This window comes from Equus caballus, chromosome X, assembly GCF_041296265.1.
Source record: "Equus caballus isolate H_3958 breed thoroughbred chromosome X, TB-T2T, whole genome shotgun sequence".
In the NCBI taxonomy this organism is placed as follows: domain Eukaryota; kingdom Metazoa; phylum Chordata; class Mammalia; order Perissodactyla; family Equidae; genus Equus; species Equus caballus.
In genome coordinates, this window is record NC_091715.1 from 75,845,461 (window position 1) to 75,869,881 (window position 24,421).

General features: G+C 36.1%; 1 protein-coding gene across 1 annotated transcript in view; it reads left to right on the forward strand.

The window, feature by feature from the left end:
* The first annotated feature begins 797 nt into the window (after positions 1–797).
* The window catches only part of SH3BGRL (SH3 domain binding glutamate rich protein like), a 62,965-nt gene continuing 39,341 nt past the window's right edge, over positions 798–24,421 (forward strand). Inside the window, exon 1 of the mRNA XM_001501152.7 lies at positions 798–1,275. Coding sequence (XP_001501202.1) covers positions 1,231–1,275 — 45 coding nt within the window. The 5' untranslated portion in view covers positions 798–1,230. The remainder of the gene's footprint in view (positions 1,276–24,421) is intronic.

Here is a 24,421-nt window from a genome sequence, read left to right on the forward strand (position 1 = left end):
ATAATATCCACCTCTCAAGGTTGTTGTATGGAGCACATAAATTGGAGACGGGACAAACTGTGAACAGGGAGCAGTTAGGAAGCTATTACAGTTATTGAACCTATACAAAGGTGATAAACCACTAGAATGGAGAGGGAGGACAAAATGCAAAAGAAAAGCAAAGAAGTAGGACAGGTGACTGACTCCCTCTCTGCACTTATCATCTGGCAAGTTCCTTATTTCTGTTATTTTCACATAATCTGAGAACTTGAAAAGACACTCTGAAGTATATGCTCCCTCTCTGGACATTTGTCTCTGGTCAATTGTTTGCTCATTTCCCTAGAACTACAAATAACTATTTGCTGTTTCCTTTCCCCATTTCAACATCTCCTGCAACATATGATCCAATCTCCCTTTCCTCAGTCAGTTAAAAAGCAAACAAAACAAAAATCATTCATTTTCTTACACTGTATTTTCAATTTTTTTGGTTTGCAATTTCTTCCTCCATTGTGGAATCAGCCAGTCAATCAGGCCTCCTGTGAATTCTCACAGAAGCAGGATTCCCTATCTCAACAAAAAGCAAAACTCAAAAAGAAAACTAATCCTGCCGTTTCTGGGCTTAGGGAAACCTGAAACTTTTCTTAAACCTCTGTGGCATCGTTCAGTCCTTCAGTGCCCAATTCCTGCCACCAGCTAACATGAGAACAATCACTACACAATAGGAGTCTAAAAATGCACAAAGCTTTGAGAGCATGGGCTTTCTTACTAGCGTCTGGACTCAACAGAGCTTCCTCTTTCAAGGAAGCTCTGCCTTATTTGCATACCTTTCTGAGAAGGAAGTTATGCGTACAACTTTTAGACTCCGTCGGAAAAGGTCTTTCATTCTAATCTAATTCAATTCAATGTTCCCTTTCTCTTTTTCTTTCTCCTCTCCCTCTCTCCTCGGGCAGGGAATAGTCAAAATTAAATGTTTCAACAGATCTCGCGGTGCTATTCGAGATTCCCTATTTAAAAAAATTAGAAATGATGCAAATAAGCCCGTGCCTTCCGGGGTTTGGGGCTGGGACTGCAGCGCTCTGAGCCCAGTAAAAGCAGCCGCGGGAGGAGGCGGGGCTCCAGCGAGTTCCCCTTCTACCTTCCCCCACCCTTCTCTTCCAACCTCTGTTCGGCCCCCTAGCTTGATTCCAGCCTTTGCTGCAGCTGCTCTCCAGCCGTTTCAGGACCCAAACAACCGCAGTTGCTGTTCCCAGGATGGTGATCCGTGTGTATATTGCATCTTCCTCTGGCTCCACGGCGGTAAGGAGGGTGGGGAGCTCACCTTTCTTGTTTTCCTACACCTCAGTCTGCTGCTGCCCCAGAACCGTTAAATTGCAGAAGTTCGTCTGGCAGCTTCTCCTTTGGAAGAAACACGTATCTCCCACCCCACCCCCCTTCTTCCCTTTCTTCCCTTTGTTGCATCGATTTCGTTTTCAATGGAGTTGAGCTTTGTTTGCTTTATGACGTTAGGGCCACATTTCTCCTTTGAAGGAAAAAGAAAGCTACCGAGTTTTGGTAGATGGGAGATGGCGGTATAGGGTCTTTAGGGTTAAGTAAAGAAATCAAGTAAAAGCACACACTGGTGAGTTTCAAGAATGGAACATTTGACATGTGCTCTAGGTACTGAAACAAGGGGCAGGAGTGCACATCTGTAAAGAATGTAAAACACGCTCTAACTGACGACGATTGAGTGGAGGCCTACTAAGGCATTGTGATTATTTTCAGAGAGTGAGACCCCTGTAGTCAGTTATTTTTCGAGTGTGTAGGAGAGGGTGTTTAACTTCAGCCTAAAGATTCTGTTAGAACTTGGCAAAGTGGGAGCGGAAGTTGGGAACAATGATACAAAGTTGTGGTTTTTTTAAAAACTTAATGTGACAAGGGACCTGTTTTTTTCTTCCATATTGTCCCTTATTTTGACTTTTTTTCTTTTTCAAGAGATTTTGCTTCTAACAGTTCCAAACTGCTTCAAATATAGTATTGAGACCTGGAAAGGGAACCAGCAAGTGGCTTCTTATGTAGTGGCCAACTGGAATTGCTGCTTCTTCAAATTATAGGACATTCCCCCCATTCGTGTGCTGGTTGATTTAGAATAACAATTTTTCAGCAGCTGTGGGGAGCAATAGGATAAACTGGAATGAAAGCCGAGTGTATATCCATGATAAATGAAAGTGTCTCTGTTTTTTAAAACTCAAGAGAAAAGCCAGCAGTGGCAAGAGCAGATGTGTGGGTTCAGGATGTAGGGTGTAGGAACTACCTCCTTCTTCTGAGCTTTAGAACAGCAGCTATTCCATGCTTTTGTTGTTGTTGTTGTGTATTTTTGTTTTTCTTTTGTTTTTTTACCCCGAAGAGGATTTGGGATAGAACTGAAGCTTATGTGAAATTACAAGAACCTTGAATCTTGTTTCTTCTCACCACCCACCATATGTGGATGTGTTTAGATAGTTTTGAAATAGAATACTTAACCTTTCATTTTTTTTAGCAAGTTTAGGTTGAAAAAAAGACTTTTTATATTGCTTTTGAACCTCACTTTATGAGTTTCTTGCCTTATTAGTTTACATATATATTCATTTTGATATTTCAAAGTAATATTTGGTTAGTCTCAAGTCCAAAACAGAAATTGGAAAATTTTTAAGACCAGTTTAATACCTTAGTTAGACCCCTAATTAGATTAAACAGATCAGGAAGTTAGTTTCACTTTGAGTGATACACATTTCAATACTGCTGTTTATTCTTTGCTTTTTCCCTCTTCTACTCCTCCCCCGAAAGCAGATTAAACAGGAAACTCCTTTCAGAATTTTTATTCAAGTAAGAACAACTGCAACTCTCTCTTTGTTAAAACTTGAGTTCCTAAGAACATTAAAAATGACTACTGTCTCCTTTTATGCCCATTATTAGACTCCATTGTTGAAGACTATGAAAATAGGAAATATTTATAGTATTTGTGATTTGTTTCAGTTTTTTTCTTATTTAAGTTTCTTAAATCTTAACTAGAGATTTGTCTATTGTTGTAGTAATTATAGTTCTTATGAGTCTGTTATCAAAATTCTACTGCAGGGGCCGGCCCAGTGGCCCAGTGGTTAAGTTCGCACATTCCGCTTCAGTGGCCCGGGGTTTGCCGGTTCGGATCCTGGGTGGGGACGTGGCACCGCTTGGCAAGCCATGCTATGGTAGGCGTCCCACATATAAAGTAGAGGAAGATGGGCACAAATGTTAGCTCAGGGCCAGTCTTCCTCAGCAAAAAGAGGAGGATTGGCAGCAGATGTTAGCTCAGGGCTAATCTTCCTCAAAAAAAAAAAAAAAGAAAAAGAAATTCTACTGCATATTGCCAAAATAAATTCTTGTTTTATTATAAGTTTAAAGTATTTTAGATAATACTAAAACAGTATAAAGTGAGTTTAATTCAGGAAGAGCTCCTGTAGAACACAAATGGAGACTCTTCAGTTTGCAATACTAAGACTTTTCCTTTAAGCTTACTGCCATACTGTTTTTAACACACGATTTAGAAATTTTGGAGCAAACATCCTGATGTGAACCCAACAGTTGTACAAAATGAGATACTCCTATAAGTGACTGAGTGTCTGAAGAATATTTTAAGAAGGTTTTGGTTTTGGACTGGTAATCCCTGACTGTTTTCATTCACTCTAATGATTGTCATAAAAATAACCAATGTTAGATGTTTTATTGGGTAGAGGAGGATCTGTGATAATTGCAAGATGATTTTAATTTATTCTGCCGCAAGTCTCCCTTTCCTCCATAGGCCGATTAAAAAGCAAAAAAAAGTTTTCAAACTTTGTGCTCAACTCTGCCCCAATTCAGAGGAGTAGCACTTGCTTCTCAAAAGTTTAGAAATGAAAGCAAGTATGTTGGTTTTTGCAAGGGATTTCTTGATAGTAGCCATAATAATGATAGCTAGTAGAAACACTTAAGTGTGTCAGGTACTATCTCATTTTTTCTTGACAATTTCTAGTCCTATGAATTAGGTACTGTGATTATCTTTATTTTTAGGATAAGGAATTACAGGGTCAGCAAGGTTAAACGGCTTTCTCAGGGTCATACAACTAGTAAGCCACAGAATCCAACACAAACTGTTTGAATCCAAATAACATGTGTTTAACTACCAAGGAATACATCCTGCCAGTGATGCATGACAGCTAGGAGGCATAAGGAGATAAATGTGAACATGAGATGTGAGAGGTACGGAAACGAGTAAGTCCTGTAAGGGGAAGAATTGCCTGGGCATATACATATAGGGGAATAGAAAAATGAGGAGCTAGTGTGGAGGAGGAATAGGATGTCTAAAGGAGAATGTCAGTAAGTAGGGTAAATGATTATTCACACAAGGCCAGGGAGATAGAGAAGACATGCATATTTGGAACTGGTCTTTTATAGGTCAAGGTGTGAAAATTCAGGTCTTAATACTGTTTCTTTTCAGGAAACCATTTAGCAGGAATGCAACTCCCAAGTTATCTGTCTGTAGGATGTGATTTCTGCCTGTTCGTGCATGTCTTGACTGGCTGTAGCACAGTAGCATACACCATGTTTTTTTCTTCTCGAGATTGTAGTGCCCTGTGAATTTACATTTAATGAAAAAGGGATAGTAAGCACAGAGCCTATATAACAATAAATTTCAATGACTTTTAACAAAAAGAAACATTGGCCTTTGATCAGAATTGCTAGAGTGATGATAGCTTGGAGAATTGTAACTGGTTTGGGAGTTTTCTTCCCATACTTCTTTCCCTCAGATCCATAATAATCTCCTTTTCATGGCTTCTTTGCATTCTAGGTGTGCTTGGTGTAGAAATTTTAGATTGTGGTAGATGGTTTCTGAGGGTTTTATTTATGGAATAACTTTGGTAAAATGGTCTCTTTAATGATTGCTAAAATATAAACTAGTTGTAGCTTTAATTGTCCATATACTAAATGAAATAAACATAATTTTCCTATGTAGCAGTATTCAGTGCACAAGTTGTAAAAACAAGTGAATAAAATGGACACTTTGCCAAAATATGAGTCACTAGTTACAGTATTTTCTTCATTTTGTAATATGGATATAGAACAACCAGCCACGGTTCTTCAACTATAGGGTTCTCAAGTAATTGCATCTTAAGTGACAGAGTATTTTGCTGCTCTGTCTCTGTATTTATGAACTAAACATTGATTTGATGTATGCTGTAGTCTTTGTCATAGCTACCAAGATTTGTTTGACTGCTGCTTAGAGGTATTTATAAATTACTTAGAAGAGCAAAATCGGAAACTGTTCATCAGATGACTGGACGTGCTTTTTGGATGCCCCCAACAGTGGGAAATGGCAGCTTTCACATGGCAAATGCAGGAACTCAAGATCAGTTCCTTCAACTTGGTGCTTTGTATTTGATGACTGACTTCCTGAATTTCACAGCAACAGTGGCAAAGTCTTTGGAATAATTTGGCCCAACTTAAAGAGGCTTGGGAAACACAGTTGTCAATAATGATGATTCTTGAGCATTTAAACAGATACTTAGAAGTCAAATGGTTGTAGGGAAGAATGTATTGTGGAAGTTTAGTGAAAGATTCATAATCTGGTGGGAGAGAAGCATAAAATGGATTCATCTCTAGCTCGAAGACTAGTTACTCTATTGAGGAAAGGTTTTGATCAATAGACCTTAAAGTCAATCCTCCCCCTGGGTTGGCGTGGAAAAAAAAATAAATTGAAGCCCCAGACACAATCAGGTTGAATGTTCTAATTCTCTGTAGTTAATCTCTAAGTTGTTTTCTAAAATATATATTGTGCAGTCAAACATATATCTTGTACAGGAATTTTTTCTGCTTGAATTGAATTATCAAGGGTGAATGTTGAATTTCATTTCTTACTGATAAAATCAAACAGATTGAGAATATGTTGGTGACTATCTGACCATCTGTTTGCTTTCACTTCTACTTTGTAGCCCACCAGGAGGCCTTTTAAACCCAGTACTTAATTATTTCCTCTAACCCAGACCAAGATTAAACAAACACACATTTAGAGAGAAGGCGTAGCTCATTTATGGTGATTGTTATTATTAATATGAGAGACAAAGCTGACTTTTTACACTTGGCCAGTAGAGAAGAATTCTAAGCAAAGGGATTATTTTCTAACCCACTCCCTCACATTTTGGCTTTATTAATTTGTTTTAAGTGTTGCAGACTGTCAGAACATCAGTGAAAAAGTAAATTTAAAAATATCACGACAAATTCAAAGATGGTATATTTAAAAGTATTCAATGTCGGTGTTACTAGAATTTTTGTTTCATTACCATGACTAATTAAGATTTGACTCTAGTAATTAATAATAAAGGCTAACATTTATTTATGCATCGTATATGTAAGGCACTGTGCCCAGTGCTTTATGTATGTTATCACAATTAGTTTAATCCTTATAAAAATGCTGTGAGGTAAGTACTATTGTTATATCCATTTCATGTAATTGGAGGGAATATCTCTAAGATCCAGAAACATTAGGTAGGTAGCTCAAGATCAAAGAGCTACAAATAGCAGAACTGAGATTAAAACTCAGGTTGTTCTGACTCTGGAACCCACTCCTAAGCACTGTTTTATTTACACATCCTTTTAGACTATAGGTATTGAACAGAAATTATGTCGATAGTACATTAAAATCTTATCATGTGAGTAAGATTGCCATTTAAGGCTGGATGATGCCTGAAAAGAAAGGAAAAGACTGGATGAGGCCTACCAGGCAAATGTGCCTTCCTTCATAATCTGCATGTGAGAGTAAACTAGGAGTGGGGGAGATAGGGAGGTTAGAAGTACCATTTCCATATACAATTTATTTCTTTTTTTGTAAAATTGCCTAACCAAGGGCATGGTTTTAAATAGCATTTGTGCCACATATTGATTTTTTATGACGTTGATTCTCTTCCCTGAAAAGGTTTTCCGTGTGGCTATAGACAAACGTAATTAAAAGATAGATAGCTTTTTATGATTCTGTAAATCTTCTAAATTCATCAGGAAGGCAGTGCTGCTATAACTTGTAAATTCTGGTTCTGCACTCTGGTCTTTGAATTCTGTCCCTTTCGCTTAGTCCTTTCTGGAAATGAGACCCTACCACAGAGTTGGAGTGGAGCCAAACATTATTGCCTAGGGGATTTCCAACAGTGAGTCAAGACAAATAGAACTTCACCTTTTAAATACCACAGAATATTCATCTCAGTTAACAGTTACAACATGAAAAATTTGTCTGTTTCACCACCACAACTCAGCCCTTTGTTTTATCATAAGTGTAACATATTTTAACTGTATGATATCAGAAACCATTCTATCCAGTGTGATATTTAAAACTTGATTCAGAAGGAAGACGAGCATAGACAATTAGTAATTATGTTAAAAATATGATAATTCATCTCACTTTAGTTTCTTATGCAAGTTGTTTGTCAGCTTTAGTTGATAATAATAAGAGCTATCATTTGTTAAGCACTTAAAATATGCCAGGTATAGCGGTAAGGACTTTACATATATTATATTTTTAAAATTTTGTGGCAACTCAATGAAATCAGTACTCTTATATGCACATTTTTATGAAGGGGAAACAGAGTCAGAGCTCTAGCAAAGTATTCTGTAGGTTTGTCTGATTCCAGAACGCATGATGTTAGTCCCTATACTATTCTGCTTCTGATTGATATTTATTAATTACCCACTATGAATGTGGCTCTGAAACTAATTTAAAAGTCATTGCAAAATTGCTTTTCTGATGAACTTGGAAAATCATGAAAAGTACTTCTTAATTAATTGTTCTGTAGCAGTACCAATAATAATTCTGGTGGCCTGTTACATCATGTAGATAACTTAGAATTCTTCAGAGCAGAAAGTAAAGTCATAATAGCTCAGTATATACTATTAGTTAGAATGCAGAACATGTACCTTTATCCCAGTATAAGAAAATTACCTTGCGTAAGGCAGTATAACTAAAAGGTAAGACTGTTTTTGGAAGGGATTTTAAGCTTTTAATTAGAGCACATAGCTTTAGGATGAGGTATGTGTTATTGGCTGTTGCCTATGTGATTTGAGTAGGTCACTAAACCTTTCTTTGTTTTTTATCACCCTCACAAGTAGAATATAAATGACATAAAGTGAAAAGTATCATGAAAGAAAGCATATACAAGTGTTATTATTGGAAATCCGTTACTGAAAATTATCAAATCTGATCTCACACTTTCAGAAACTTAAACATAATTGGTCTTATGCGTCAACTAAATATTTTGAGCTTGAAAGAGGCAGAGGTTGGGATGAACCTTTTTCAGAGAATTTCTATGTAAAATTTTAGGAATAAATGTATTAAATTTAAATTTTCTGAGCAATGTTGACAGGACAATCGGGTAGTAGTGGTGATATAGAGAGTTAGCCAGGTGACAAGACAAACACCTGGTGAGTTTTAAAGGGAATAAGAAGGAAGTGTGACAAGGTCCAGAATAGTGCCAGTTCCATGCCAGACTTGGAATTTATGTGATTTTTTAAAAAAGAGGTTGTTGAAAGGCAAGTACAAAAATATTATAAGGAAAATGTGACTAAACATTTACTTATTGTCCAGTTGCATTAGGGCTTATGATTACATTTTGAAGTTGACATTGAAGAATGATTTTTGTTTGGCATGTGTTTGTGTCCCCTTAGAAATTATATGGTTATGATCAGGCTCTGCATAGGGTACTTAAGAGAGGAGTATATATCTTACTTGGAATTTAGTCTGACTCTACCAAAAGGTTGACTTTGGAAACTAAAACTACACATTCCAGGGGAACCTTACCCTGCCCAAATGTCAAGGACTGCTTGGGAGAGGTCCCACCAGCCACACGGCATGTATGTGCTTTCAAAAGTCAGTGACTCTAGATTTCATGAAAAGTTATGTACCATATGATGCTTTAGAACACAAAGTATCTAACACAGTCTTATCTAAATAATTTATGTCTAGATGCCCAAATGGATTTACTGTAAATTAACATCTAATTACTTTTTGAAAGTCACTCATTTCCAGAGATGAATTTGATTTTTTTTACTGCATAATGTGGTTGGATAGAGAAGTATTAGAACTGTACTTCTAGGTTAATGTGTAAAACTAGGGAAACATTGCATAAATATCTTATTGCTTGGAATCTATAGAGAACAGCTAAAAAGGGGCTGTTGGTACAACAATTAGATACCGTATTGTGCAACAGTTCACGTTAAAAGATTTTGGGGGGAGAAAAAAGCAAAATCTGAATCCTAGGGCTATCAAAACATGGATTGCTCCAACAAACAATTATAAGGAAAAGCAGTTAGATTATCTCCCAGTTAGTGAGATGACCTACTTCTATACCCACACTTGCAAAAAGGACCACCATTTGATGTCATAAGATTTCTTGAAATCTTTGATCTTGAAATGGCAGACATTAATATATGTGTCTATTTTGTTTCAATAAAAATGTGGAGGAATTTTCATTTCATATGATTAATGATGAATCCTTATTCTATGTAAAAGCATATGATAAAAATACAGGTGGCATGTTGTGTATAATAGCGTTAAAACTTCTTTTTTGACATTTTCTCAAGGTATAGAGATTGTCTCTACCACAGTAATTGCTTTATGTCATGTAAGGCAGATTTCTGTACATAAAAAAACAGATTTTCAGGCTAAGCCAATGTTTTTACGGTTTATGTCCTAGCTTTCCTCCTCTCATACTGATGGACCTGTCATAATTAAAGTACTTTGTAGAGCTCTACTTTAGACTAGTACTATTTCAAAATTCAACAGTGATATCGACAACTTATTTACTTTCCACCAGACCATGAGCTTCTTACTGCCCAGAATATACTTATTTGTGATGAGTTTCTAAATAAATATTTGTTGATGGATGAATGCATGACTTGTTTAAATTCAAGTGTAAACAGGTCATCCGAATGGAGATGTGCAGTTACTAGTGGGAAATGCATGACTAGAACTTGGGAAAGATGGTGCCTGGAGAGTAGATTTGGGAGTCATTGACAAAGAGGTGCTTGAAACCATAGGAAAGAATGAGCTCACATGGAGGGAGGAATTATAGAGTCAGATGAGAAGAGGGCTGTGAACAAAGACAGGACCTTGGTGAATGTTCATGTTTAGGATGATGTGAAAGGAAGCAGCTGCAGAAGGAAACAGGAAGATTCATTAAGAGAGATCAGAGTAGTTTCCTTTCATGGAAGCAAGGGCAGGGAAAGAGTTTTCAAGGAGGGTGAGCATTGTTGCTGGTGCCATACAGAAATCATAAAAAGTGATTTTAAAAGGCTGTTCAATTCAAAATAAGGAAATTATTGGTGACCTTGGAAATAGCAGTTTCAGTGGAATGGTGAGGACAGCAGCCTGATTGCGAAGCTTTGAGAAATGTGGTGCATATGAGGAAGAGGTGAGTACGTAGACTAATATTTGAGCAGTTTGGTGAAAGGAAAGAAGGAAGATAGCTGAAAAGAATTAAAATGACATTATTCTAGAGTTATTTCAAAAGCACAAAACTAAGTGAGCTGGGATTTTGCCTTGAAAAATCCTATTTGTCAGTTTCCCCAGCCTAGATTTATTAGAACACTGTTGATTTTTTGTTTCACTGTAGAATCAAGTTTAAAGTAACTCAATGACTTGTGGTTGAAATATTATAGAGTTAATATTTTGGAAATTATGACAGAGAGAGAAGATGAATATTTGTGATTAGAGAACAATGAAACCAAATAAACATCTTTATATTATTTCTACTTGAAAATGTCCAATGAGCACTTTTTATCAAGAAAAATCCAAATTACTTCAGAAAGCATTGTCTTTAAGTTATAAAAGCCTTTGCTAATTTGAGTTACCATATAAAATCTACGTTGACAATGTAGCAAAATATATTTATTTTTAGTGGTAAATTTAAATTACCCTTGTAAGAGGATATGCAGAAAAGTTGAAGTTCTTATAGAAATTATAAAGAACAGCTGGAAATTTACATTACCCCACTTGCCAAACTTCAGTAAAGACAAGTTTGACTCTTTAGAAAATATTACTCTCTACACTCTAACTTCTTACTATGAGGTGGATTATTTCAGTCATAAGAAAGTACAATTTGGCTGTTATTTTTCAATTTAGTCTTTTACATTTAGTCCCCTGCTCCCCAATTTTAATCTAGCTTCCAGGAAACTAGAAAGAATATAAAGTTGGAAGGTCAGTGTAGGCCGATATCGATATCTTAACGATTTCTGGGCTGATTTGGGATCGGGTGAAGGCAATTCAAGAAAAAAAGACAAAGAAAGATAAATGGAAAGGAATTAGAAATTTGGGACTCCATATAAATGAAATTATTAAATTCTAGATCAGAGAGTTTATGGAGCTCCGGTTTAATACTTCTACATTGACCAAACTTAATAGTGTATGTCCACACACATGCCATATAAACACTTGGCAGAGATGCTCAACTGTAGAGCCTTACATGGAGTGGACAATTTTACTAAATTATGTGGATAGGCCCTGCCAATTCTGAATCTATAGGGGGTGCTGGGGATTCTCTTCTTTTCACCCCAAAATTCATTCATTCATTCATTCATTCATTCAGAAAATATTTATTGCCACCCACCGGGCTAGACTCTGGACTCAGGTCCTCAAGGGCAAAAAAGGACCAGGAATAAAGATTCCTCAGCCTCTTCCCTGAGCCAGAATAAGGGAGGGAGTATGGGGGTGTCAATTTTGGGGACTAACTTACATGGTCTGCAAATAAAGAGGCATATATGAGAGGCTCCAACGCAGAAGTACTTTACGGACTTCTTATGTGAAAGTTGGTACCCTGTCTCACAGGAATCAGCATTCTCCTGCCCACTAACAAATGCCTCCAAGTATTTTGTCCACCCCTTCCAGTCACCCTGACAGTGATTTCCTTGAATAACTATTCTGAAAACAGTGATAGTTTATTAGTTAAATTCAAACTTCCCTCAGTTTTCCTGCTATTTCACTAGAGAAGCGTGTGGGAAGTAGATCCTAAGCACAATTTGCACTTCTTCTTACGTTTGAACATTTTGCACAGGCGTGATTATTATATAGCTCTGATTAAAGGCAAATGTAGCAGTGATGACAAGTTCATTGCCTATTTCTATCACTTACCTTGGGATTCTGGAACAAAGGATGCGAGGCCCCTTTTTCATTATCTGAAGAATGCCTTTTACAATTCTCTATAATCCCTTCACCTTGGGATCACCCTGGCCTTGATTTTTTGTGTAAACACTTATTCTTTACAAAAATCTGAGGTGTGTTCATTAACTCCTTTATTTATAACACTGCAAAGGTCTTATGTTTGTCTCAACCTTTCCTACTCTCCTTAGCTCTTTCCTTCTTTTCCAAAGATTAAAGGAGTCCCAAAAGTATGGTTTAATGTTTTGTTCAGGGTTCTGCATATCAATGTGCTTTATTTACTTTGGGTTTAGTTCATGCCACTGCTGTAATTAAATTTGATAAGGATCGTCTCTTGAGCCAGACTTTCCAGTATGGGGGCTATTCAATATGTTTGACTTTGGTCAAGCATATGACAAAGAGCTTAAGTGCTGAAATATTATTTCTCTTTATGTTTCCACCAAATAATTAGATAAGTAAAGATCATTTTAGCTTCTCCTTCCTGCTTCCAACATATTTCTAACTCTCCTCCCCCCCAACATTTGAACTCTGTCAAAAATAGTTGCCTCTGGGGCCAGCCTGGTGGTGCAGCAGTTAAGTTCGCACATTCTGCTTCGGCAGCCTGAGGTTCGCCGGTTTGGATCCTGGGTGTGGACATGGCACCACTTGACGAGCCATGCTGTGGCAGGTGTCTCACATATAAAGTAGGGGAAGATGGGCATGCATGTTAGCTCAGGGCCAGCTTTCCTCAGCAAAGAGAGGAGGATTGGTGGCAGATGTTAGCTCAGGGCTAATCTTCCTCAAAACAACAACAACAAAAAAGAAGAAGATTGCCTCATTACTGAGAGTTAATAAGCGTCAAAATCCATTTGGGACCTGTTGTTCTGGTGGATAAATTTTCTCCTAGTACCAGATTGTTCTTAAAATAGCATTATGTCTTTCAGATTTTTATGATGGTGCTTTAGTGGGAGACTAAAACAACCATATCTAGATAAAAAGGGCATGGGAAAAATTAATCTTTTTGTGATTAATGTCACTTGTTATTAAGAAACCTAGAGTATAACACTGGAAGTTTCTTTTCCATTGTTAAAAAACATAATAGCTTTTGGTTTCTTCCATTTTTTTAATCAGTATCAAACTTACTGAAAATAAAATATTAGAAGCATCTGGATAGAAGAGATCATAGGAGGTCATCCAGTCCATCCACATAAGGACTGCCTGTGAACTGTCCCAGAAAGATTGTAATCAACTTTCTCTTAGTAAACTCTCCAAAGAAGGAAATATACAACCTCCCTTGGTAGTATGCTGCAGTGCTAATTTCTATTCCTTGTTGTTCTAGACTCTGGGACTAAGATTGTGGAAATCTGGGTGACCAATGAAGAATATTTTTTTTTACCTCTTTTTGTGTAGCGAAGAGGGAGATCAGATTCTTGAAACCATGGAAGCAAAGAAAGTAAAGCACTATGCAGTACATAGAGATCCACCAGTTATCAATTCAACATATATTTTCTAAATACCTGCTGATAAAATATTCACCTCTGTAGGGCACCAGGTCTTTGTCTTAAAAGAGCTTACAACCTAGCTTGTTTTGGAAAGCTTAAAATAGGTCTGATGATTTTATTTTCTTCTCTTCTGTTCCTCTACTTTTTTAGGAAGCGTTCTGGGTATTGTTCATGGCTGTAGATCAATACACTTCAGATGATGCCGTAATGGAATATTCCCATATATTAGTTATTCTGTAAGACTCTTGATTTATTGAATTTAAAGTATAATCTCAAAATAAGCATTTTAAACATTTTTAAATCAATAAATCCCTCAAGCCCAAGTTTTGGGCATTTTTTATTTATGATAGTTGATCTTGTTATTAGTGAAGAAAATTGTATGGCATGTTTAATGTAAGACCTAACGCAATGCCTTTAAAAAATTCAATTTCCAGAAAAATATTGTCTTGTAAAATTATGAATTATACTGCTTGCTGTAGTAGAGAAAACACAGCTATTTTAGAACTCTGAACTGAAGACTGTGACTCTTTAATGTTTAATAGTAATTTGTTTGCAATCCTTTCCATCATTAGTATACTAATCAACAAGGGAGCTCTGGATCTGGGAGTAAACGCCTTAGGATAATGGGTTAATCTCTGTGCTTTTTCCCCCTCTATAAAATAGAAGAAATGACCTTATCCCTACTTCCCAGGAATGTTAGATTTTTAAAAATGTGATTAATAGCAAGTACTTTGAGTTCCTTTGAATGAAAATTCTTTTCCATTAGCAGCCCAAAATAATTTGTTAAAACTGTTAAGGAAGAATACCCTTTCTATTTTCCATTATAAATTTGAATTTTGCGTTTGTTTTTAGTACTCCAAGATTAGGTTTCAAGAACCTTAGCACATTGTTTTGTTTTGAAATCCTAATATGGCACAGAATAGAGTCCTACCTGTTATTCCTTTTCCATTGAAAATGAACTCTTCTCTTAAGGAAAAATATTGTAGATTCTTATGTTGTTTCTCTCTCTCTACCCCTCACCCTTCCCCCATTCCTCTCTCTCTGGTTCTTTTTGATGCTGTTGTAATAATGCACAGTAATGTGCAGTTAGTTGAGCGTGAGGTTTAGTAAAAAGCTGTGTCCCAAAAAAGTTATATTTTAAGCAAGGAAAAAGGTACGAAGAAAGGTCATACAGGACTTTCAACTCGAGAAAACAGGCTAATAATATTGCTTGTGACATTCACATTTCCAAATTAGAAATTGTAGCATATAAAGACTTTTGTATATTTAATACTGTGTTCTAGAAAGAGAATCCTATGCTACTGAAAATGATCACATTCTTTTCATTAATGATCTTTCTCTTTTTGGATGATTTCCTCCTCACCCTCCATTTCTTCTGAAACTATTAGTTAGTAGCTCTTATACTTATTTGTAAAATATTAAAAATCTACTCTCTTTGGCTATTTTTCAACTATTTCAAGCAAATTTGCAGTAGGTTCCGGTCTCGAGACCATCCTATATTATAAACAAATTTTGTGAAACCCTACTGTATATCCCTCAAATATGACTTCTTCAAAGTACAGTTTATGAATAATCAGGAACACAAGCTGAGATACAGGTTATGTGTTTAACCCAAAACCACATAGTTAGAGGCAAGACTAAGAGTGAATCATTAATAGATATTAGAAGACATTATTTCAGGTCACAATTAATCTGTGAGATTAAGGTGGTTTGTATTTACTAACTTCATGTTTTTACAAGAAGCTTATTTTGAACCTCCCTTATAATTTGATTATATTTTCTTTAAACCTCGTGTTTTGACACAGTATAATAAAAGGACCAAAATCATCCTTTATTTAGTCTTTTTTTTTTTTTGACAACAGTCTATTTCCTTCTTTTTCCTCACCTCTGGGAATGAGAATACAGACTTTTAAAAAGTTATTAGAGAAACTATGAGGGGGTTGTTATTGTAGTTTCTTTTTGGAGATTGCTGATTTGAAGCTGACTCAGCTTCAGTCTTTTCTAAAGAAGATAATGGATCTGATAATAACCTGATGAATGATATGCAGAGCTAAGTAAAGCTGACTTCCTCATAAAAGCCTTGTACAGGTAGAGACTATATTTCACTCAATACCCAGGCTTTTTTTTAAAGCCCTTCAAGCCTGAGGTAAGCTTTGCCACTCTCAATACCAATTCTATTAATTTTATATAATTAAGACTAAGGAAACACAATGATCCTAGTTGGGCTGTTAAGCAAAATTATAGGTCACTACCAATTATGCTGTAAATAAAGTCAAGTCCTCAGAAAGAGGAATGCTGTATCTTAACCTATCAGTGGGTAGTAAATTAATTTTTCTTCTGAAAAAATGAAGTTTCTTTTTAAAATTAGGCCTTTGTCAGATTTTTGGACACCTATGTTCAGCCCGGTGTTCTTTTGGATATTCTTTAGTGAAACTTACGGATTTGTAAACATTAGCTGAACTTTTGCTCCTATGAAAGGTTTTATTCCATAGTGAATGGGGTTACACTGATAATGTTAAACTTGAGTAATAGGAGGGCATGACTTAGGAATCTCAGCACCCATTTGATAATGTATATATTTCTGAGAACTACAGTCTAAATCTAAGCTGAGTTAAATTCATACTTTATCTTTTATTTGGAGAAAATTCAACCATCCTCTCAATTGTCTCTCCCTCTGCAATCCATTCCACCTAGAATCGCCATATTAACCTTCCTAAATATACTTTAATTTTCTCTGGAAAATACCCTCAATGTAGGTTAAGTGTCTTTTTATAATCCAGTAACATTTTGTGCATATTTTAGTATCACTGCATATTGTATTGTTTATAGCTGTCTTCCCCACTAGACTGTGAACTCCTTCGGGTTAGGGACCTTGTTTTGTTCATCTCTGTTGTGTTCTCCAACTGTAGCACAGTGCCTAGTCCCCAGAAAGTATGTAATGAACACATGCTTATGGAATTAGTGGATGAATGAATAAATGCATGCACGAATAAAGCACTTGATTTATCCCAAAAAATAGTATCTATGAAATCGTGGATTTGATGTGCTAATTCTGTTTTTTTCTATTGCTCATTAATATAAACATGTAAAATTAAATAAACATCTTCATTCATGTACTAAAAATCTTCTTCTGTGCCATCAGTGGTAAGTACTGCACTAGAGGCACTCTTTGGTCAAAACATCTGGGCTTACTACTTCCTGCATGTGCGAATTATTTCCTCGCCTCGGTTCCTTTGTTCCCAGTGTTTCCTCCACCGAAGTTATTCTTCTTCTCCCATTCCACAGGCCCTGGTCTTACTCCTTCTTCCTCCTCACTAGTGAAGTCTTTCCTGGCTACTTAAAGTAAGGCAGTTCTCTCTACCTCTATTCCTTTAGCACTTATTGTTTATGATTCATGAGGGATGTTCATCATATTGTCAGTTGTCTTTTTGTGACCATGTTCTGATCACTCCATTAAACTCTTTGAGGATAGGGATTATATCATATATGTCTTCAATCCCTAGCCCATAAGAGATGTTCAGTAATTGCTTGTTGATCGCTTTACTTTTCTTAATAATGTTGCTGCGTTAATAAAGTGTTGCTGCATTAGTGTAAGATTTTTAATGGAAGGAATTGTATCTATTGGTGAAGTCTATTTACAGACCCATAGAATCTTCTAGGTGAACTGGACCTATAGACTAATATGTCTAACGTTTTATTCAATGCAAACTTCTCTTTTTCACAGCCTTTTAAATACTGACTTTCTCCATTGATACTTATAGTAATTCTTCAAATAGACTGTTCCATTGTTAGACAACTCTGGTTAACTTCTACTACTAACTACTAACTACTACTAACTACTACTGTTAACTACTAAGTTAGTAAATACAACTTCTAGTAATTCTTTGAATAGGTCGCTTCATTGTTAGGTAAATTTAGTTATTAAAAAGAATTTTAAATTAAGCCAAAATGTGGTTTGTTGTAACCTCTACCCAGTGGTTTGGATTTTTGTATTTGGAAGTAAATCTTCTCCTTGTTATCAGAACCCTTCACCTAAGGTAAGACCTCTGTCATGCCTCCTCGCAGTTTTCTGAAGATAATTTTTGGATGTCTGTCTCCAGACTGAGTATTGCTAGTTCTTTCAAATATTCCATATGATGCATATATTTTATGTCATTTACCATCCTGTCTACCACCTTCTAATTTGAGCCTGACTAATGATTGAAAAAATTTTTTAATCCTGAAGCCTTTAGTGTAAGTCTTCAATGAAATCTTGGAGATATATATATAGTTACATTTCTGAGAAATTCAATAAATTTTAATAAAAGTGTATTAGGATGAATGGTGTGTTTGGACTCCTTGTGACTGGTAAGACTCTGATAACAATGTCACCTGGAATAAATGTTGTGATAGAGATAAAAGCTGTACTTTTGTTTCGTAATTAAGTGGAAAAGTGATTTTCAAATCCCTAATTTTCTATTAGGACAAATTGAAGAGGGGCATTTTTATGATCATTGGACTACTACGGCTACATTCACTGAATGAATTCGCTAGGTGAATTTACACAGGTGAATACGTATGTACCATCACAGTGGGTTAATTATTAGTATTAGAGCTGGTTATGGTAGGCAGAGTAATGGCCTCCCAAAGATGTCCATATTCTAACCCCTGGAACCTGTGCCTGTGTTACCTTACATGGCAAAAGGGACTTGTGCAAATGTGATTAAACAAAAGATCTTGAGAGGAGAGGCTATCTTGGATTATCCAGTAGGTACTGATGTCATCACAAGGCTCATTATAAGTGGAAGATGGAGAAGAGAGTCAGTGTCGGATGGATGCCGTATGAGAACAATTTGACAGTCATTTCTGGCTTGAAAATGGAAGAAAGGGCCATGAGCCAAGGAATGCGGACAGCCTGTAGAAGGTGGAAAAAGCAACAAAACAGATTCTCTCCTCCCTATAGACTCCAGAATAGAATACAGCCCTGCCAACATCTTGCTTTTGGCCCACCGAGACGTGTTGGACTTCTGACCTCCAGACATTTAAGATAATAAATTTGTGTTATTTTAAGCCACTAAATTTATGGTAATTTGTTAGAGAAGCTAATATACTAGTATTCCAATTAAATAGTGTTGGTTTCCCTTGACATGTATAGAAAATTGAAAATAGGAGGTTCTAGAATGTTGCCAGTATTGAAGAGGCAGAATAAGATTCCTGTAGGTATCAATTGAGCATTTTTCCAATGATTCGTTCATTTTGCAGTTGTCTATTTGGGACTGTGATCAGAACCCTGCAATATCTAATCTGGCATCACAGGGATTGTATCTGTCTGCTTGTTTTGTTGAGAGAGACACATCACTTTGGACAGAGTCAGTATGTTATGAATTGTCAGTATAACTCAATCTCCATATGAACACTTTCTGACTATATAATATAGATAGTTATAGAGACAGTTTGGCAGAAGGAACCAAACACAGGGCTATCTTGAGGTCTAATCCCAAAGTTTTTCTTCCTCAAGAGAGATTTTAAGCAAGTCTCCCTGCTTTTCTATGCCTAAGATCTTTATGAATAAGCAAATAAGCCATCTCTCATATTAAAGGCAATTAACATGCTATATAATAATTGGCTTATTCTCAAAACTTCATGAAGATAATAAGCAATGAGATATTTAATTTATATGAAAGTTGTTAAGCGTCAGTTAATGGCAGAAAACAAGGATGTGATGATATTAAATGACTAGTTCTGGCATTCTTAAAGAAGTAGTAGCAGAGTGATGATTAGAATTTTGCTGGTTTAAATGAGTATTTTTAGATTGTGCTGTATTTCACTATAATAAGATCTAGGTAGCGATTTATGTCATTCATAGTAATAACCTTTAATCTGAAAGGAACTTTAAATTTAGTTATTTCTAAACTCATTTCACACATAAAACTGAGTTTCAGAAGGCCGAAGGGACTTGATCAGGATCACACAGCTCACTAGTAACATCGCTCGCTGGGAGAACAGACACAGTTTTACATAAATTGCTGGTGTCAAAACTAATCTTTGTAATTCATATGGAATTTCCAGAATTAATTTATGCAAGTAAAGATATTTTTAGTGTGGGATGGGGTGAGGTAGGGATAAGGAATTATCTGATTTACCTAGATTTTTTTAATTTGCAATACTTGAACTTACTAGATAATTGCCAACCATCCTTTTCACTTTTTGGTATAAAGGTCTGGCTTTTACTCTACATCTTGGTCTACTGATAAATGGCCATCTTCAAGCTAGGACTTAACAAAATTCAATTTTTTTAGTATGAAATGTTTTGCCTTCTTGCAAATTGACACGAGTACTTCTTTATATTTTCATTATTATTGTATGTTTTTTGAAAGAACACTTTTATTTTAAGTCACAACATCAATAATCTGTCTTAACAATGTGTGAGTGACAGACAGACAGAGAGACAGACAGACAATGAGTTATTTCTTTTGAGTAAATCCCAGATTCACACAGAAAACCAATAACAACCCACAGCAGCCATATGGCTGTGGGTCAGTCACCCTTGGCTTAGTGGCTGAATCATGAATGTGTTTACATTTGGTTTTATTCCTGAGGTAGGCTGAATAATAGCTCCCAAAGATATCTAGGTCCTAATCTGTAGAACCTGTCAATGTTACCTTATTGGCAAAAGAGACTTTGCCGGTATGATTAACTTAAGGATCTTGAGAAGGAGAGGTTATCCTGGATTATTTAGGTGGGCCTTAAATGTAATTACAAAGGTCATATAAGAGGGAGGCAGAGGAAAATTTCATGACAGAAGGGGAAGTAAGAGATATGATGGTGGAAATAAGAGGTTGGAGTGATGCAAGGAAGGGCTCACAAACCAAGAACTGCAAGTGGTCTCTAGAAACTAGAAGAGGCAAGGAAAACGGAATCCCCCCTAGAGCCCTCAGAAGAAACCAGTCCGGCTACCATGTTGATTTTAGCCCATGAGACTAATTTCAAACTCTGACCCCCAGACCTGTCAGTGAATAAATCTCTGTTGTTTTAAGCTAGTACATTTCTGGTAATTTGTTATTATGACAATAGGAAATTAATGAAATTCCCCACTCTTCTATTTATATGTTTTGTATTCTTGGCCAATTCATTTAACTCTGTCCTGCTTTTGTTCCTCTTAGGTAAACCTGGGCTTAACCTTGCCTGTATTACAGACCTTTTAAGCCTGTCCTGAAGAGATTTGTGAAGTTGTACCCAAAATAAATGCTTTGGGCTTCTCACAACAATGGTATCATTGTGAAAAATAGAATACCAGAGGCCAAATGTTGGTTAATTGGTTGTTAGATCCCACACCACTGAGAAACATGGTACAAATTTTTCAGTTACTTCATGAATTTAAAACTGCTGCATTTTATTTTGATCAGAAGATCACCAGCAATCAAATAATGTCTCGTTTGTGAATTCCATTTTATTTTTCTACTTAAAAATAACCGAAATTTTCTCTTCTGTACATTTCTCACCACCATATGCACTTACTCTGGTGGGTCTATTTCAGAACAGAGAGCCTGTCTCATTGCTTGCGAAACCCTTGGGGCTTGAGTCTATGTGAAGAATGCACAAAAATTCTTGAACAAACTATCAGATGGGACTGTTGACAGCTCCCTAGCCTATAGAAAACTAGTTGTCTTGTGTTTTTACTTTTGCTTTAGAAGTGAATTATTTTTTACTTGCTGTCTTGATAAGTATCTAAAAGGCACAATGATTTCATTTGCTTTTTAAGCTTTAAGTAATAATAGCCTTTTACCTGTAATTAGTCTTTAAATCATGGAATTTAAAAAAAATTTGTTTGTTTTTTTTTTTAGTTCTTATAAGCTCAATATGTTGTCAAATAGCCTAAGGCAAGAAGGGGCTGAGTAAAATGAATGGCGAACTAATGCCTGGAGTATTAACCCACATGATAACATACTTCACTCATTTCTTGGATTTCTGCACTCTAGCAATTTACAGAAGTTATTACAAAATAAACTGTGATAATGTAGCTTCATGTTCTCTCATATATTTCACTAAGCAGAGAGTTTTAGATACTAGGGCTTTAGAAAATAATGATTACAGAGATTGCACATAAGTATGTATAGACCTTTCCTAGTGGTAGTTAATATTAATGTGTTTACAATAACAGTCCATTTTAAACCATAGTGTATAGTCAATCCACTTTACTTTATTCATATGTTTTGAGTATATAACTCTAAATTCTTTTGTTCAACTGAATGACATTAATTGTGAGCTTATAAGTTACATATATATACATATAGTTACATATAGCACTTAGAGGTTTTAAGACTAACTATTACTTAAGTTTGGGAATCCTGAGTGTCCTGGATGCAATGTCAGTTCTCTTTTGAAAAGAACACAGATAATTGGGTAACTCTTTTTTAGGGAAGTCTGTGATGCATATTCATCTCTGCTGCCTAGAATTCATTTCCAGAGGCTATGGAGGAAGTGTCAATGATTAAATGACATGGAGTTACTAGTAATTAGGGAGTTTCTACACATGTGGTGTAGTGGAAAGTACACTGGATTTGGAGTAGGAAGTTCAGAGGTTGAGTTTTAGTTCCACCATTCATAGCTATGTTATAGGTCCCCTCATTTCTGTGAACATCAGTGACCTCAACTAGAAAATGAGTATACTGGTACTTGTTCTACCTATTCCGAGGTTGTTGTAATGAATAGGTACCTATATATTCATTCGTCAAGTATATTTTGAGCATTTTCTCTGTGCTTGGTTCCATGCTAGACCCTGGGAATTCAGCAGTGAACATAGCCCCTACTTTCATTAAGCTTACATTCTGATTGAAAATGCAAATATTAAAGAAGTAAACACATAAATAAATATATAATTACAACTTGTGATAAGTGCTGTGAAAGAAGAGGATAGGGTTTAGTGTGAGAGCATAAGAGACTTAGTTTAGATAGTGTGGTCAAGAAATGTCCCACTGTGGTGGTGATAATTAAGCTTAGTCCTGAAGGAAAGAAAGAAAACCAGGTAGATGACATGCAAGAAAAAGAATATTTCAGGCAGAGGAACAGCAGCTGCAAAGATCTAGAGGAAGAAATGAGCTCGACATATTTGAGGAATACAGGCGATCCCTGATGTGGCTGGAGCAAAATGAATAACTTGAGATAAAATTGGAGTAGAAGTCAGAAGACAGATCAAATAGAGCCTTGAGAGCACAATGGCAAACTTTATAAACCCTAAAATCCTCTACAAGTTTAAAGTGTGTATTATTTGCACTACTATTATGAACATAATATCCCTGACTTCCTTCATCTCTGTAATGTGTGGCCTTGACTCTTGACACACGAAGATAAGCTTCTGTATATCTGTATTTGTACTTTGAACCAAATGGAATGAAAACTGGGTTTCCCTCACTTGCCTTAACATTAAAAGTATTCTAGGGGTCTTCTGTAGTTACTTTCCCCAAAATGAGATTATTGGTCCCTTGGAGTTCCTAATTAGGTCACAGTAGGTTGAAGAGTTTTAGTTGTTTGTACTTGTAACATCAAAAATTTCATTAGTGTAAACTAAGTAGAGAACTCTTTTTACTGAGAAAGTCGTCACTAGAAGGTGTACTTCTTTACAGAACACTCTTCAGGTAAAGCAAGGGCTTACTTTTCCAACTAGTTTCTAGAGGAGCTAGAGATTCAGGGAGAATTGCACACCGGTTGTCCTGTCTGGTTTATCTGGCTGTTAAAGTGGAAGACTTCATGGAAAACAGCATGCCAGAGTAAGAAGTGTCCTTAGAAATGAGCTATTTCAAATCCCTCATGATATATATAAAAAGCTGTAGCTCAGGGACTAGATTCCAGGTCACCTGACTCCCAGGTCAGTGTTCTTTAGAACAGTGTGTTGATACGTTGAAGTAAGGCAAATATTTTCACTAGTTGGTGGTCTGTGGCTCTTCAGGGAGAGAAGCCAGAAAAAACATGTTGGATTGCCCTTGAAAAATGTCCACGCAGAAGTAGGTTTAAATATTATTTTAGTAAAGGATTGTGAACACAAACATTGTTCACTCACTCTTTCAGGAAAATAGTTTTCTGCCAACAAGAATGAAACATTTTACCAGACATGTATCCAAAAAGATGCACTTGCAGATGAAGTTCCATTTGTGAATTTGAAGTCAAGCAATACTCATCACTCCTCTTTTTATTATTTAAAGCAGCTGTGAAGCACATTGTCATTAGGCTTTTTTTTAAATGAACAGAGTTCAATTTATTTTGTATATATTGTAAGCCTTTGAAGGTATCAGTGTCTGTCGTTTGTCATTTTTAGAAGAGAGGAATTTAGGTTATAGCTTTGGACACTTTTTTTTTTTAATCATTTCCATCTGAAACTGAGGTCTAAACAAAGTGGTGAACTGTATTTTAGGACTTTGTCCTCTGCTGGAAGGCAGTTGACTTGTTGCTGCAGATGGCTTGAAGGGGGCATTCCTAACTCTTACCAACTGCTAGCAGTTGTTAATTTAACTGAATTGATATCTGTTAAATGGTGATTGTGTCATCAATTTTGTGATGAAGTAGTCAAAATTTGCTGAAAATTTAAATATAGTTAAGTTCAAAACAGAATATCCAATTTGTGCGAAATTAATGTGTGCTAATAGTTTTCAAAATGACTTATTTAAATTTTAAAATACCATTATGGAATATTAAAAAAAATACATATTTGGTCTTTGTCTCTGGTTCGTGGCACAGAATTCCTAACACCATTGGAGTTTCCTGAGTGATAGGAGTCCCTTTTGTTGTTCATACTGAACCCCTTTCAACCACACCTGAGTTCATG